The sequence below is a fragment of the Eriocheir sinensis genome, chromosome 54 (genome assembly GCF_024679095.1).
Source record: "Eriocheir sinensis breed Jianghai 21 chromosome 54, ASM2467909v1, whole genome shotgun sequence".
Taxonomy (NCBI): Eukaryota; Metazoa; Arthropoda; class Malacostraca; order Decapoda; family Varunidae; genus Eriocheir; species Eriocheir sinensis.
The window spans coordinates 3105962-3123455 of NC_066562.1; the positions used below are offsets into that span (position 1 = coordinate 3105962).

General features: G+C 42.9%; 1 protein-coding gene across 3 annotated transcripts; it reads left to right on the top strand.

The window, feature by feature from the left end:
* The first annotated feature begins 7086 nt into the window (after window positions 1-7086).
* LOC126983538 (neuralized-like protein 2) lies at window positions 7087-17193 on the top strand. Of its 3 annotated transcripts, none has more exons than XM_050836304.1 (7): window positions 7087-7236; window positions 8479-8590; window positions 8905-9098; window positions 9220-9710; window positions 10563-10710; window positions 11347-11504; window positions 15929-17193. In XM_050836304.1, the coding sequence occupies exons 2-6, from the start codon at window positions 8505-8507 to the stop codon at window positions 11460-11462; spliced, it is 1035 nt and encodes a 344-aa protein (XP_050692261.1). In that variant the 5' UTR covers window positions 7087-7236; window positions 8479-8504; the 3' UTR covers window positions 11463-11504; window positions 15929-17193. The 3 variants fall into 3 exon arrangements, with proteins under 3 accessions (XP_050692261.1, XP_050692262.1, XP_050692260.1); XM_050836305.1 differs by lacking the exon at window positions 7087-7236 and adding an exon at window positions 7239-7260; XM_050836303.1 differs by lacking the exon at window positions 7087-7236 and adding an exon at window positions 8051-8271.
* Window positions 17194-17494: the final 301 nt, after the last annotated feature.

Sequence of the window (17494 nt, forward strand, 5' to 3'; positions counted from 1 at the left end):
ACTTGACACTCACCCACATGTTGCCCAGCGCTTCTGAGAATGAGTGAAATTTTCAAGTTCATCGGTGAAGGCTAAGGCAAGGAAGTGAGAAGATTGATGATGATTGTGATATTAATAGTGGAAGTAGTAGTAGTAGTAGTAGTAGTAGTAGTAGTAGTAGTAATAGTAGTGGTAGTAGTAGTAGCTGTAGTAGTAGTAGTTGTAGTTGTAGTAATATATGCAGTAGTAGTGGTAGTAGTAGTTGTTATAGAGGGGGTGGAGTCATACATCACGGCAGCCACTATAAATAAAAATTCGACTGCGCCGCTAGCGGGCTGGGGTCGTCCAGGAGGCCCCTCAAGACAGCCTGCCATCTCTATAGGCAGCACCCAACAAAATATATATAAGAAATAGTAGCATTTATAGAACCATGCTTATTTTTTAAATTTTTTTATTGTTATTATTTTAGATCAGTGAGTCAAAATGGGTGCATGGTGCACCCCATGGAGCATGAATTTTTTCAGAGGGTACATGGAAATAATGGGGTACATGGCGGGGTACATGACAGGGCCAGTGTGCATGAGAGTGCACAGTACGAAAAGAAGTTTCAGGAAGAAAATTGTAAGTGTCAAGTAAGAAATTAATTTAAATTGAGATTAAAGTATTACAGATTTATGTATTATATTAGTATATTAAACTCCTAACACTGTATACAATGTGATATTCCATTTGTATTCTTTTTCAAACAATTTAGAAAAGCTCATATATACATTTAAAAGTATAGAAACACAATATGTATACACAGCTATTTTATTTTATTACACATCTAGCACCTATATCCCAGTTATGATGGACCGAGTAGTTTTTTTTTTTTTATGTTTAAAATAGACACCTAACACTTAAGACGTGATTTTTGAGGCTAGGGTACATGAATTTCTCAACATCCCCCGGAAGGCTGCATGAACTTAGAATAGATTGAAGAACACTGAGTAGATGATGTAGCGGTGTAAATGGGGGAGGAGGGAGGGGGTAGGGGTGCAAGAGGAGGTATGGTGGTGATGGTGGTGGTGGAGGTGCGGGTGGTGATGGGGTGGTGGTGCAGTGGTGATAATGAAAAGCTCGCGTCTCACCAAGGTATACCTGACGAACGCACGCACGAACACAGGCAGTGACGGGCCGGTTGCCATAATTAGCGCGAAGTTCCGGAAATTAATGCGGAAAAGAGGGAAGCAGAAACACTACTACATACGGAAGTGATTCTGTAGAGAGAGAGAGAGAGAGAGAGAGAGAGAGAGAGAGAGAGAGAGAGAGAGAGAGAGAGAGAGAGAGAGAGAGAGAGAGAGAGAGAGAGAGAGAGAGATATATATATATATATATATATATATATATATATATATATATATATATATATATATATGTATATATATGAAAAAAATAACGAAAGAAAATAGCAAGACAAAAAATAAACAAAAAAGAACAAGAAAGGAGAATGAAAAAAAGTAAAATATGAAAGAAGGAAAAGAGAATAACATATAAATAAAAGAATAACGGAAATAAGAAAAGGGAATAAGGAAGAATAGAAAAAAAACAAGGAAATGAAACTGAAAAAAAATAAGAATACATAAAAGGAAGAATATTATATAACTGAAAAAATGAGAGAAAAAAACTATAAAACGGAAACAAAAAATACGAGGAAAGACAAAAGGGAAAAAAGAATGGAAAATCAGCAACCAACCATTTAAACAAAGGAATAAGAGTAAAAAGCAATAAGGAAGAAACTAGTAAAAAGAAGTAGTTACACAAAATGATGAAAGATGAAAGAAAAAAAAAACTAGAGATTGATTTATAAGTAGACAGATAGGTTGACTGATTGATTGGATTTATAAGAAGATTGATAGGTTGACTGATTGATTGGATTTATAAGTAGACAGATAGGTTGACTGATTGATTGGATTTATAAGTAGACAGATAGGTTGACTGATTGATTGGATTTATAAGTAGACAGATAGGTTGACTGATTGATTGGATTTATAAGTAGACAGATAGGTTGACTGATTGATTGGATTTATAAGTAGACAGATAGGTTGACTGATTGATTGGATTTATAAGTAGACAGATAGGTTGACTGATTGATTGGATTTATAAGTAGACAGATAGGTTGACTGATTGATTGGATTTATAAGTAGACAAATAGGTTGACTAATTGATTGGATTTATAAGTAGACAGATAGGTTGACTGATTGATTGGATTTATAAGTAGACAGATAGGTTGACTGATTGATTGGATTTATAAGTAGACAAATAGGTTGACTGATTGATTGGATTTATAAGTAGACAGATAGGTTGACTGATTGATTGGATTTATAAGTAGACAGATGGGTTGACTGATTGATTGGATTTATAAGTAGACAGATAGGTTGACTGATTGATTGGATTTATAAGTAGACAGATAGGTTGACTGATTGATTGGATTTATAAGTAGACAGATAGGTTGACTGATTGATTGGATTTATAAGTAGACAGATGGGTTGACTGATTGATTGGATTTATTAGTAGACAAATAGGTTGACTGGTTGATTGGATTTATAAGTAGACAAATAGGTTGACTGATTGATTGGATTTATAAGTAGACAAATAGGTTGACTGATTAATTGGATTTATAAGTAGACAAATAGGTTGACTGATTAATTGGATTTATAAGTAGACAGATAGGTTGACTGATTGATTGGATTTATAAGTAGACAAATAGGTTGACTGATTGATTGGATTTATAAGTAGACAGATAGGTTGACTGATTGATTGGATTTATAAGTAGACAAATAGGTTGACTGATTGATTGGATTTATAAGTAGACAGATAGGCTGACTGATTGATTGGATTTATAAGAATCATGTAGGTTGAATGATTGATTGGATTTATATCATATGTAGACAGATAGGTTGAATGATTGACTGATGGACAGGCAGACACACAGACAAATAGATGGAAGAATTCATATAAAGAGATAGGGAAATAGATACCGAACCATTAAACTGATTGACTGATGAATGAATAAACAAAAAATGCATAGAAAAGGAGAAACACAGATTTAAGATGATGAATTAAACGGACAGAGTGACAGAGGGTTAGATGAACTGCATAGATAGACACAGATAGATAAAGATGGAGATAGTGATAGATAATGTGTTTCAAGAGAGAGAGAGAGAGAGAGAGAGAGAGAGAGAGAGAGAGAGAGAGAGTAGGGTAGGGTAGGGTTGGCCGGATAATGCGGAACAATCCTGCACATTTCCAGTATGGACCAAAATACCTGCACGACTAATTGGTATGCCCTGTTAGCCGGAGGAAAGGAAGTATAACCTGTGAAGGATGCTGCATAGATTAGAGACAGAGAGAGAGAGAGAGAGAGAGAGAGAGAGAGAGAGAGAGAGAGAGAATTACATAAGCAAATTCTATACACACACTATAATTTAAATAACTGAGTGTAGGTGACGTGAATCCTTTCCACACGCTCGCTCTCTCTCGCGCGCTGTGTGTGTGTGTGTGTGTGTGTGTGTGTGTGTGTTGCGCGACTGACCCTGAGTTACGTGACCTCGTTATGTGTGTCACCCACTGACGTTGACCTTACACATCGTTTCCCTTGACTTCATTACCCAGTCTCTCTCTCTCTCTCTCTCTCTCTCTCTCTCTCTCTCTCACACACACACACACACACACACACACACACACACACACACACACACACACACAAACACACACACACACACACACGCGGGAGCTGCGGGCCGTACGTCTTTCCTACTTTCCCCGGCGAGGAAGTCTAGCGAGATGACAGTGACACAGACCAGCAAAAACATCGCTCTCACTTTCACGGGATGACTCACGCGGGGGGTTGCCTCACAGATTCTTCGACTGCTATTATCAAAGGCTTCTGACTATCTTTTAAGGCCAGAGAGTAGCTACGTCAAGTTATCATGAGTGTTTCTCCTTTCCATAGCGCGGAAGGCTCATGAAACCCACTAATGGAAACCCCGAACACTTCCGCGAAAGCCTTTTTAAACTGTAAGGCTCGGAAGAGTTTAATAATATGGGCCTTGAAGTAGTACATGATCAACTAGCCTAGAGGAATGTACAACTACCAGATGCAAGATATATTAATGTAGTATTTTGGCTGTCATTTCGATAGGTAAATCCTGGTGGTCTACATTTCAAAGTGATTTAAATTGGTTCTTCTTGTGCAGTTTGTTTCGTGTTAGGTTTAGTTAATTTTGGAAACCATATCCCACTCTTTTTTTTGGCACAGGACATCAAAATCGAAACAAATGAGAGAGAGAGAGAGAGAGAGAGAGAGAGAGAGAGAGAGAGAGAGAGAGAGAGAGAGAGAGGGGCGCCCAAGCACACACGTTTGACAAGTTGCGGGCATTTCCCCCTGGCTAGTCTCTTCTTCGGCCCTTTGGAAATAGTTGATGTGGGAGGCGGAGGAATACCGACCTGAATCTCTTGATACTACCTCACCTTGACCATCCTTCCTTTGCGTCATTTAATCAACTAATTCTCTAGTGTCCAATACAATCTAGAACGTGACAATGTGGCTCTGTATAGGCCCATATTCGCAAACATTTCTTGACCCACACGCCCACATTTGACGAGGCTTTGGTGGAGGTTGTGAGCAGCGTTGCCAGTTCACCCAATCCACCCCACCATTATCTGACACTTAACTATCCCCAAAACCCATCAGTAATTAACCATTTCAACGAACTAGAACTTTTATAATTTTACTAGTTACTAGACCTTTTTTTTTGGGATTAAATTAGTAAATGTAATAGGCTAGGGGACAACATCTGGCAACACTGGTTGTGAGTATTTCCATGGGTAGTTTTTTGAGCCTAGTGGCAATTTGGAGAGGGTTCTATACCACAAATGCGAAACCCCCTTATGACAACCCAACTATTTACCTTTTTGGCTTTGGGGAATATATAGTTGTTGGGAGATTTAAGCGTCTGAGAATATCTCCCGTCCTCTCTTTTCCCTCCCCAATCCTTATTTGTAAGGTATCCAATCTAATACATTAATGCTCTTTCACCCCGCCACGCACCTCTCCTCCAAGGTACCCAATCTGATCAGGTAAATTAATGGATAGCTATGTTAGGTGGGGTTAGGTTCACGAGACCTACCTTGCATAGGCCTACCAACTTCTTGCAGACTCCTTATATTCCCCCTCCCACACCTATTCTTTTGACGTGCGTGCGAGCGTGTGTGCGAGTGTGCCGCCCGATTTTTCAGTTGCTTATGTTAATTAGGTCGGGTTAGGTTCACAGGAGCTACCTTGCATAGGCCTACCAACTTCTTGCAGACTCCTTATGTTCTTATGTTCCTATATTCTTACGTAGTACTCCTGTCATCCCCTCCCACACCTATTCTTTGGCCCTGCTTTTGACGTGCGTGCGAGCGTGTGCGTGAGTGTGTGCGAGTGTACCCGATTTTTCAGTTGCTTTTCGTCTCGATTCTTTTTTTTTTCTATTTAGTATCATAATTTTAATCTGTAATTCCCTTTTCAGTTTTGTTCCTTTTCTGCCAAAATGTGTATATTAGGTCCTTAATTGACTTCGCCGGCTTCTTCCTTTGTTTTAAACTTGAATAAAAATTTCCTGTTATATCTTCTGCTTATCCTCTGAGTAGGGTTGCTGCAGACGGTCTCCTCCTGCAGCACACCCTGAACACACTAACAAAAAGAGTGCTAAGTCCTCCCTAGCTCTCTGCCCCAAATACTATGATAATAAGCCAACATGACTTGATATATTCCCTGTGACCGTATGAAGAGTTGCTTTACTTTTTATAAACATTATTCCTTATCTCTTGTGTGTCTCTTCCTGGGTCGTATTTTAAAACATTTCGTCGCCCAAGAACACAAATTTGACAAGGCTTTCGTAGGAGTTATGGGCATTTCCAGGAGTAGTTGTATGACCTTGGTAGTAGTTTGACCCTTCTTCTATACAATGAACCTAAAGAAACACTCATTAGAACCAGACTGCCCCCCTCTTTGACCTTTAGAAATAGGTGATGTGAGAACCGAAAGTGTCTGACAATACCGACTGTCCCTTACATTTAGAATATAATTATAGCTGTTCGTTCTGGCCCCAAACGAGACTTCTGATGCTCGAGTGTTGTCATATACTGCATCCACATTTTCCATCCCAATTTTCCATTCCCTGTAGACATGAAGACTAGATTTCTTTTCCATTTCTTCCCTCCACAATCTTGTATTCCAACTTAAAATCTTCCGTACCAGTTCCTCCTTTTTCATTCCTGGAAGTGCTCTTAGGTTACTTGATATATTATTTAGGTATTCATCCAGTCTCAAACCATTTTTAAAGCCTTCGTTTCTCTCGTCCTCTCCATCAGGTCAGCCGTCAGACCGGGCATCCAGCCGGCGGGGAGGGTCAAGGCTGCCGCAAAATAGCTCGCAGAGAGAGGTTTCAACTTGGTTACTTTTTCTATATTTCACTCACCGCTATCGTTTACTTCTGTTTCGTCTCTAATACGTGGCACAAACATCGGGGAAACACTTCTAATCAAGATAAGGCTTTACAACAAACGAACAGGGCAGATTTAAAAATTATTACCCCACGTTGACGTTCACGATCCGTTTTTGCTTGTGTGGGCAATATCAACCATCAGACAGATCACAAGTGGATATAATAGAACAAAATAAGGGAAAATAATATGTTTCCCTGCTTTGGAACATTTTCTGCTGGACTGTGAAGAATATAGGTAGAGAAATAAGACAAACCAAAACTTTATACGTACAGAACACAGAAAACCAAAGCAGAGACTACTTAATAGCCGACATACTAGTGTTTCAACCATTAACTCTGGAAGCAATTGAAGACAGAAAAACCTATATCACAACAATATGGAACAGAAGAAAAAAGAAAATTGAACAAAACTAAAAGACACGTATACAACAACAATTTAACGCCAATCAACAATCAAGAATCAAGAATAAGTCATAAGTGGGAGCCGCTACAAAGGCAATTCCACTCCTATTACTGGACTGGACTGGATTGGTGTATTCCCCCAGTGAACATAGGCCTACATACAGTTGACAGAAGAGCGACTTATTTCTGCGGGAGGTATTTCTCGGTACACCGGCGGGGGGTCGGGGGCGCGCCGCGATGCTCGGCCGTCCCTGAGTATAGACGCGTGAACACAACACAGCGGAGGGCCAGGTGGTGCCTCGCGGCCGCTCATTACACTCAGGTGAGGCACTGTGGCACGGGGGAGGTGAGAGGGTGTGAGGGGCGAGGGGTGACAGGTGATGGGGTGGGTGAGGGGTGCCGGGGTGTGTGTCGGGGGCGTGGCGGCGGCGGGTCTTCCTCCTCCCTCCTGCAGCAGCCCGAGCCTCGCCGCACTGCCTTCAGGGTTGGGGTCTTTAACACTCCCAGGCGGCTCGACAGGGTGAGGGGGGTGAAGCCTTCCACTGCCTCGCTCCCAGACACGCCCACCCAACACCACTCCACCCAGGAACATGTTTTTCTCCCCGAGCTCAGAGCCCTGCACCAAGCCGCCGGGATGGCTCAGCAGCAGTGCCAGCATTAACTCTTTTATAGTAAACTGTGACTGGCATGTTGAAAACCTTAGGAGAAGAGGCTCCCCATTACGAGCACTATAGTCTGACACAAATATGGTCAGTTAGGGCAGGGCCAGCTTGGGGCCACACCGCTGCCAACTCTAGCCTTGGAGCGCTGTGGAGAGGCTTGAGCCCCACCTGAACTGACTTTATGGCCATGTCTGACCATGTGTGTCATGCACCTGCACGGTGCCCTGCGCATTATTTATCAAGATCAAAAAGACAGCTTCCTTGCCTCTTAAGAATCACTGGGTAAACAAACCCACCTTAATTTGTTAACTTAATGAGTCACATTGCTAGTCAGTGTTGTATCACCACTGATGACTGGCATGAGTTAGGTCCACATGCAGTGCCTCCCACTGTGACAGCACATAACGAGGACATTCATAAAATTGACTGTGCTTTGTGTTTGTGCCTGAATGAGTTATGTCCACAGGACAGGAAATCTCATTGAAGTATGAGTTGTAAATGAGTTGAATTGCCTACTATAGGATGCCTCAAGGACAGAGAGATGTACAGAGGACCTACTAAGCTATCACCAAAAAGTACAGTCTGTAACGCTTGTGTCAACACCTTAAATACTTGGCATGACAACCTTGAGGGAGATGCATCGAGTAGAGACACAGTAATGAATAGTCAGCTCCCTAACCCATGCAATCACCAAGGTAAAGAAACTTGCATAGGATGTTAATGGTGTATGAAGTGTCTTAATAACACAGTTGCAGGAGATTTTGATTCTGTGTACATTTACCTCTGAGACAGACTTATGTTGTGTGTGATGAGTATATAGGTTCATCTAAAGCTGAATTGATATTTTTACCTTTAATATCTTAATGTGATAACCCTGCCTCTCCATCACCTGCTCATTACAGATGGACCACTGACGGTCACCGCCATAATGTCTAATGGCTTCCAGGCGATGACGTTTCACCCAAACCATGGAGCAAACGTGATGCTCTATGACGACAACACTGTGGCTTACAGGTGGGTTGATGGCACTCTTACCAGTAGGGATTATATATATATATATATATATATATATATATATATATATATATATATATATATATATATATATATATATATATATATATATATATATATGATTTTGTTATGATGAAGGGAAGGAAGATCTGATGCTCAGTTTGTTTATTCATTTTTATAATCTTTTGTTTGATTATGCAGTGAAACAACCATAGCATTTTCCACTACACTTGCTGTATCCTCTGGAGGCATTCACAGCCACAGCCTTACCAGGCCATCACAGCAGTAAGGTAAAAACACTTTTATTCCTACAGGAAAGCAAGTTTTGCCAATGCAGTCACCATTAGCGAGCGACCACTCCTGCCCGGTGAGATCTTCTTGGTGGAGATAGAGAAGACTGAGCCAGGATGGACGGGCCATATGCGCCTTGGCCTGACCCAGCTGGACCCTGCCAGCCCCGATCTACCAGAATTGCCTCCTTACTCCTTGCCAGACATGACCAATATGGGTGAGTGTGCAGGGATACTGGTGCTATTGTTCTGATTCTGGTGAGTGTTCTGTAACAACTATAACCTTTTGTTTTAGTTCTGATGACAGTAGTTGATTGTTGTTCATCTCACCCCATGCAGGCAACTCGTGGATCTGTGCAATCACAAAGAGTCAGAACCGTGTGCAGCAGGACTCTGAAGGGGAAACTGAAGAGGAGGCATCTGCTGCTGCTGCCGTTGCTGCTGCTGCTGCGGCTGCTGCTGCTGCTGCTGCCGTCACACCCACAACTCCAAATGAGGGTCCAGAGGAGGGGGGGGGCGGGGGAGGCCAGGAGTGTGCCCCCGCCCCCCCCAATGAGCAGGATGGGGCACAACGGGAGGAGGATGGCCTGGGGGTGTTTCAGCTGCGCAACAGTAACAGACGGCGGGGTGGGGGTGCAGGGGGGCGGGGCCTGGACTCCATCATGTTCGGGGAGTACCTAAAGACCTCCCGGGGCCTTGTGCCTCGCTCTGCCCTGCAGCCCACACCCTACGCCTTCACTTCACCCTCTGGCCGCCGGATCACCCTCAAGCGTGACAACATACTCCCTACAGACGAGGGCAGCAGGATAGGAATCATCTACTTGCCCAGGGTGAGGCTGCCAGGGTCTGAAACTCTCATGACAAGTTCTTACCTCTGAAATTGACCTCTCTTTTGGCCACTCTTCTCTGCTTTCTTTAGTAGAAGCAGTGCTAATGAGCTTTTTTGTTTTGTTTGAGCTGCTTCCTTTACCGTAAAAAAAAAAAAAAGTTATTCCTGTCTGTTGCAGCTTCCTATTCTGTCCATGAACTTCACTTGTTTCATCACCAGCAGCCATTACTGTCCATCCTCCTTCCCCATGTCTTATGTTACCATACTACATCTAGCTCCAACAAATGTGTATTTCATCGTGCCACCTGGTCCTCTTTCTGCCCTACCACCCTACAATTCCTGGGTTGTCACTTTGTTACTTTGATTTTCCCACAGTTACCAGTTCTTTCCATATCACCAACCCGAATCTATTTCTTATTCTTAATCGTCATGAATATATCTTCAACCTTTGACTGTTACCTGATTCATAATGCTTGCTTCCTGTCTCTTCATGTTATACTCAACATTTTTTCCCCAGTCCTCTTTATGTATGTCTTGACTTTCTCTCTAATACTTTTTGTGAAGCACCTAGTTCTGAACCGTATGTTAGGACTGATGGGATACATTGACTATACAACGGTCTCTTCGAGGAGAGTGGCAGGTTGCTATTCATGAAATTACTATGTTTAGCGAAAGCACTCCAACCCACTTATGCTCTCTTTCTGATTTCTCTTTTGTGTGTTGGGTTTTATGCTGATTGTCTGTTATGTGTATTCCTCTACTTGCCAGTGTATCATTTCCTCTCGATATTTGTGTCCCTGCCCCGCCATTATTTTTCCTCCTATTCACCTTCATACATGACACACTGTTTCAGGGTAACCTGGCTGAGATGCACTACATCATTAATGGAGAGGACCAGGGTGCCTTCACCAAGAAGCTGCCCTTTGAACAGGCACCGCTGTATGCTGTGGTGGATGTGTACGGCACCACCAAGCAAGTGCGCATAATCCAGCTTTATGGAGGTGGGTGCAACACTCATCAAGACCTGCTTACCTGCCACAAGGAGTAGATACTGGACAGGAGAGTGAAAATGGCATTGAGCTCTGTAGACGAGCAACATCAGACCCACCTTAATTTTGGCCAGGCAAATGGAAACAGGCAAAGTCCTTTAGAGAGGATGTCGTAAATTTTAGTATTATAATGAGTTTCTTTTTCCAATACAGAACAAGAGGATTTGGGCAAATGTATTACTAGGAAATTAGGGAGGAGATGGATGCTTATTGGTTTAACTTATAACTTTACTCACACACACACACACACACACACACACACACACACACACACACAGACTACATATCTAGTGTGCAGAAGAAGCTCATTTATGTATGGTGCAGTATTGCCAGATTCAAAAAGTTATAGTATTGGCAGACATACCATACTATATTATGCCAATTACTCTGTCATTACTACATTGACTTACTACAATTGTATTAATGAGGATAATGTTGATATATTTCATGACCATTGTTGTGTTACTTTGTATTATTTTATTTTTGTTTGCCATCTTGCTGCTCATAAAGTATTAGTGACATCTGAGATATTTTCTGTAATGCCAAGGACTACATTACTGAACTGCTACTGTTTCTTCCTCCTTGCAGTGACATCGCTTAAAAGTGCATGCCGAGACATAATAGTTAAGCACATAGCCCAGCACGGAGTGAGTGCCCTGCCCCTGCCCAGAAAATTAAAGGACTATCTCCTCTATGAGAGCTGAGGCACCCACACTGCCAGCCAGACAGACACACAGACAGAAGAGGTAAGCCAACACCACAGGAACCCATGTTTGGGTTAAGTGATCAGCTGTGGAAGTCGAACTATAACTAGAGATGGTAATTCTTCTTCTGCTGCTACTACTACTACTACAAAAAACTGATACTATAGTCTGTTCAGAGCATGAAGTCGGTTCAGGGTGGAGCTGGTATCGTCGTTTACCTCTAGCCATGCTGCCAAATCAATCTTCATACATGCGTCTTTCTCTTATTTCCCATCCATGTGCTACTTGAAAGTGATATTTTATATATTGTGTATATAGTACAGGAAGCTACATAGTACTATGAATGTCGGTGTTTAGGATTATAACAACGATTTGTATAAATTCCATGATTCAGGGATTTTTTCCCATGTTGCCACGTATTGGTGGTGGTGGTCGGTGTGTCCCCTTAGGTCCCTCCCCCGGGTTGAGAGGGAGAGAGAGATAAACAGGTGGGTTGTGGGTGGGTAGGTAGGGAGACGGTGCTAATCTGATAATTGGCGGTTGAACTGGCAGCGCCGCACTCATGGGAATTCAAGAATCTGCCACACCTTGAACAGACTTCATGCTCTGAACAGACTATAAAGAGGCTCTCACACATTCCCAGTCCCGGTCCCGGTCCTGATCATCCCCGATGACTCCCAATAAGCTGATTGGGGCCTGACCACTGACAATTTATTTATTTATTTTTTTTTTTTTTTTTTTTTTTTTTTTACAACAAAGGAGGCAGCTCAAGGGCACACAAAAAAGAATACAATAATAAAAAAAAAGCCCGCTACTCGCTGCTCCTAAAAAAGAAACAAAAGAGGTGGCCAAAAGGAAGATCAAGTACGGGAGGAGAGGTGTCCCGATACCCTCCTCTTGAAAGAGTTCAAGTCGTAGGCAGGAGGAAATACAGATGAAGGAAGATTGTTCCAGAGTTTACCAGCATGAGGGATGAAAGAGTGAAGATGCTGGTTAACTCTTGCATAAGGGGTTTGGACAGTATAGGGATGAGCATGAGTAGAAAGTCGAGTGCAGCAGGGCCGCGGGAGGGGGGGAGGCATGCAGTTAGCAAGTTCAGAAGAGCAGTCAGCGTGGAAATATCGATAGAAGATAGAAAGAGAGGCAACATTGCGGCGGAATTTAAGAGGTAGAAGACTATCAGTATGAGGAGGAGAGCTGATGAGACGAAGAGCCTTAGCCTCCACTCTGTCCAGAAGAGCTGTGTGAGTGGAGCCCCCCCACACATGAGATGCATACTCCATACTCCATAATATGGGCAATAATCCCGGGACCGGCGGCTTACCGGCGGTCTGCCTGCAGTAGACCGGCAGCTTACCGCCAGTAAGCCGACAGTAGACCGGCAACCATATACGATTTTCGATTTCTATGACCGGTGACTGCAGCAGATCAGTCGGCGGCAGACCAGCGGCACATTAACAAGCAAATACGTACTTTATTTGCATTTACATATATTTATAATTACCTCATAAACAGCTTCATACCTAAACTCATTCGTGTGCATAAAACACACACACTCTCTCTCTCTCTCTCTCTCTCTCTCTCTCTCTCTCTCTCCTTTCACCCATTCCTCTTCCTCCTTTCTTTCATCTCTTTCCATCCTCTCTCCTTTCCTGCCTCACTCTCCTCCATCCCTCCCTCTCTCTTCCTCACTCCCTCCCACCTGTTCCTCCTTCCATTCCTTTCCCTTCCTCTCTCTCTCTCTCTCTCTCTCTCTCTCTCTCTCTCTCTCTCTCTCTCTCTCTCTCTCACCCATTCCTCTCCCTACTTTATCTCATCTCCCTCTCTCTCTCTCTTCATCCCTCGCTTCTACCTGTTCCTCCTCGTTTTCCTCCTTCCTCCCTTGCTAATCCCCAGGTCAGACACAGGTGTTCACTCGCGGTCTACCGCCGGTCTGCTGTGGGTTGTCGGCGGTTGACCGCCGGTCGACCAGCGATATTTATCGACACCGCTGGTCGACAGGGCACATCGCCGATATCTTTGAAAATTTTAAAGTTGACCGGCGGTGGTCGGCTGCGTCTATGGTCCTCAGGGTTGACCGGCAGTAGACCGGCGGTCTGCCACCGACAATCCCTGATCTTACAGCCGGTCGACCGGCGACCGGCTCATCGGGGACGATCGGGACCGGGAATGTGTGAGAGCCCCTTAATAATGCCTTTATTTTGTATAGAGGCACACTGATGGTCAGCACAAGTAGTTTTAAAATATTTGTAATTGTTCATAGTAATCTAAATGTGTGTGTGTGTGTGTGTGTGTGTGTGTGTGTGTGTGTGTTAGGCCTAGAAGCTCACTCACAGGGCTAGTTGTAAGGATGAGGGATGTGTGGCCCTTCCCTCATTTGAGTCATCCATTTCCACCGGGGCTCATTCCCAAAGGCCGCTAAGAGGCATTTAACATTGGGCACTAGTGACACAGTGCTCATTGCAGAAAATGAAAGTGACTTACAAAATTTGGTCAGTTTTTGATAGTGTCTGTAAAAGGAGAAAGCTGAAAATAAATGTCAACAAAAGTAAAGTGATGGTTTGTGAGCGGAGTATAAGTGAGGTTGTGGATTTTGTATGCCCATATAGAGTGGGAATTGAATGTGAAAAAGAATGCAAAATAATTTTGAATGGTGAAAGAATGGAGGAGGTTAATGAGTTTAAGTACCTTGGATCAGTTATGTGTAAGCATGGTGGTACAGAAGGAGAGACAAGAGAAAGGGCATTGCAAGGAAGAAAGGTGGTAGGGTCTTTTGGACGTATCATGAATGGCAGAAAGGTGAGCATGGAGGTAAAGAGGGATTTGAGAAATACAGTAATAGTACCAACCCTCACATATGCAATTTACATTTTTGTGTTTTTCTTTTTGATATCTACAACTTTTTCTCAATGAAATTATTTGTCCGATGAATCAGAAAATTCAACTTGTTTTCAGTTTTCCCTAATTGCTAATTGCTGGGATAATTGATAAACTATTTATTCCATTAAAACCAGCTTGAAATTATGTAAAATTTGAGTTTTTACAAGAAATATACTTGAAAATGGCTGGGTTTTGCATTCTGGGTAGACATCCACTATATTAATGGCATCCCTAAGGGGCCAAAGTCACTTAAAGCAGCAGGAGGCAGCTCTGTCCATCTCCCACTCTCTTTCTGTTGTTCATTGATGGTCTTTCCAAAACAAACTGTCCAATGACTCTACTCTCCATTATTCAACTTCTTTTAATAGAAGACCCACCCAACAGGAACTGAATGATTCCAGGCTGGAGGCGGTAGAATGCATAGCCTCCGACCTTACTATTATTTCCGATTGGAGCAAGAAGAACTTGGTGTCCTTCAATGCCTCAAAAACACAGTTTCTCCACCTATCCACTCGACACAATCTTCCAAACAACTATCCCCTATTCTTTGACAACACTCAGCTATCACCTTCTTCAACACTAAACATCCTCGGTCTATCCTTAACTCAAAATCTCAACTGGAAACTTCATATCTCTTCCCTTACTAAATCAGCTTCCTTGAGGCTGGGCGTTCTGTACCGTCTCCGCCAGTTCTTCTCCCCCGCACAGTTGCTATCCATTTACAGGGGCCTTGTCCGCCCTCATATGGAGTATGCATCTCACGTGTGGGGGGGCTCCACTCATACAGCTCTCTTGGACAGAGTGGAGTCTAAGGCTCTTCGTCTCATCAGCTCTCCTCCTCTTACTAATAGTCTTCTACCTCTTAATTTTCACTGCCATGTTGCCTCTCTTTCCATCTTATATCGATATTTTCATGCTGACTGCTCTTCCGAACTTGCGAACTGCATGCCTCCCCCCCTCCCACAGCCTTGCCACACATGACTTTCTACTAGCTCATCCCTTTACTGTCCAAATCCCTTATACAAGAGTTAACCAGCATCTTCACTCTTTCATCCCTCACGCTGGTAAACTCTGGAATAATCTTCATTCTTCTGAATTTCCTCCTGCCTACGACTTGAACTCTTTCAAGAGGAGGGTATCAGGACACCTCTCCTCCCGAAATTGACCTGTCTTTCGGCCACTCCTCTAACTCTTTTTAGGAGCAGTAAGTATCAGGCTTTTTTTTTAACATTTGCTACCTTTTTTTATGCTCTTGAGCTGACTCCTCTGCTGTAAAAATAAATAAATAAATAAATAAATAAAAAAATAAAAAACGTATGTATGGCAAGGACTGAGGTAGGGGACTGGGGAGAGGCGGTGTGAGGGCAGAGTGGATGCTAAAGACATCACACACTCAGCCAAGGTATCAGCTGACTTGAACCACACTTTTTTTTTTTCTTTTTTTTTTTTCCAGATTTGAACATTTCTCATTAGATAAGAATGCAAGTAGAGGCCCAGTAGTGTTGTTAGATGTGAACTCATTAAATGCAAGGTCTTACTGTAATTGTTTATACTCATATCTGTATTACCATTACTTTTTTTTCCAGGGTAAGCAAGAAGCTGCAAGGGAGGAGAGTAAATGAGAGATGCTTGGAGAGACTCTTCCCCTCACTCCATCCATCCGTCCCTCCTCCCCCCCTCTAAATACTGGAGGAAAACTACTATGGCAGCAACTACCAACAGGGAGAGAGAATGAGAGATTGTGTTTTTTCTTATATATATTGTTACATATGGAGCTCTGTCCTGCGTATGAAGTGAGATGAGGATCATGAGTGGTGGTGATTTTGCACCTGTATTTAAGTGTTTTGTTTAAGTAAAAGAAAATGTAAACATACATGTCATTGTGCATAATTGTGACCAGATTATATATGAGGAAAATATGCATAAGTATTTGGTGTGTGTGTATGTGTGTGTGTGCTGGAAATTTTATAGGCAAATGATGTCAATGTTAAGTTCAAAGGTCACCCTTGTACAAGTTGTCATGTTGAGGGCAGGGGTGAGACTCAACAGGAGGGTGTGTTCAGCTTGTTGCTGCAATGCCACACTGATGAGAGCTCTCCTAATTAGGCCTTCTGTTGTTGTGTTGATGTTGGGCCTCCCTTATACCAAGTGTGTGATGTGTGGCTGGCACTAGGGTCACATAGTCTGTAGGAGTGTTTGCACATGACAGGCGTGAGGGCAAGTGCTGGGGTGGCACTCTCTGTGATAGAGGCACTCATGGGGGCAGGGGTTGTGGGCAGCTGAGGCACCTCAGCTTCTCATACTTAGACAGTTAAGTGTCTCTTGCATTACTAACTTCTCTTTTTTTTAACTTCACCCATCCTCACAGTACAATAACTAACTCCACATCTCTGTTTTTGTTAAGCTGTTGTTATTTTGTTATATTTTTTTTCAATCTAGCCCTAATCTCTCTTACTTCATTATGTTACTGACCAGATATGCAGAATCTTACTTGCCATCCAAATTGACCACATAAAAACTAGTCCACAGGGTAGGGAACAGTGTACCAAATTGTCTTCTCATAGCACAAGGCAGCGGTGACTCACACCAGTGAGTCGCCTTTCTGTAAGGGAAAATGAGCCACATCATAAGTGGCATCCTTTCTTTGCCACAGGTAGAGATGATGGTGTTTTGAGGGAAGGTCATTGAGGTCATAATGGTTATTGTTGTTGATGGTTGCAATTGTGCACTGCATGATTGACTGTCAACCTTTAGGCATGGCTGTGCCCAGACAAACTTTGCTGACCTTGTGTATTATTGCCCATCATCTTGCGTGCCATTTTGTATTTTGAACATAGTTGCTGAATTTTCATCATTATACTCTTCACTACCCTCTGAATTCTTGTGTTGTGTGGAAGGGAGTAACGAGTGATCAAAGGTAAAGGTAAAGCCAGGGGCATAAACAAAAGCTGCACGTGGCCTCAGTGCTCATCTCCGTTATGGTGCCCCTTGAGTCGTGGCGGGAAATAACCCATTACCCCGACACACAGGGCAGTGTGACATCTGGGTCACCACAGTTACCTTCCCCAAGTTTCCCTAGGTACCCATTTATCCACCAGCCAAAAAGAGAAGAGAACAGCTGAGTGTGCCATGTGCTGACTGCCCAGGCCAGG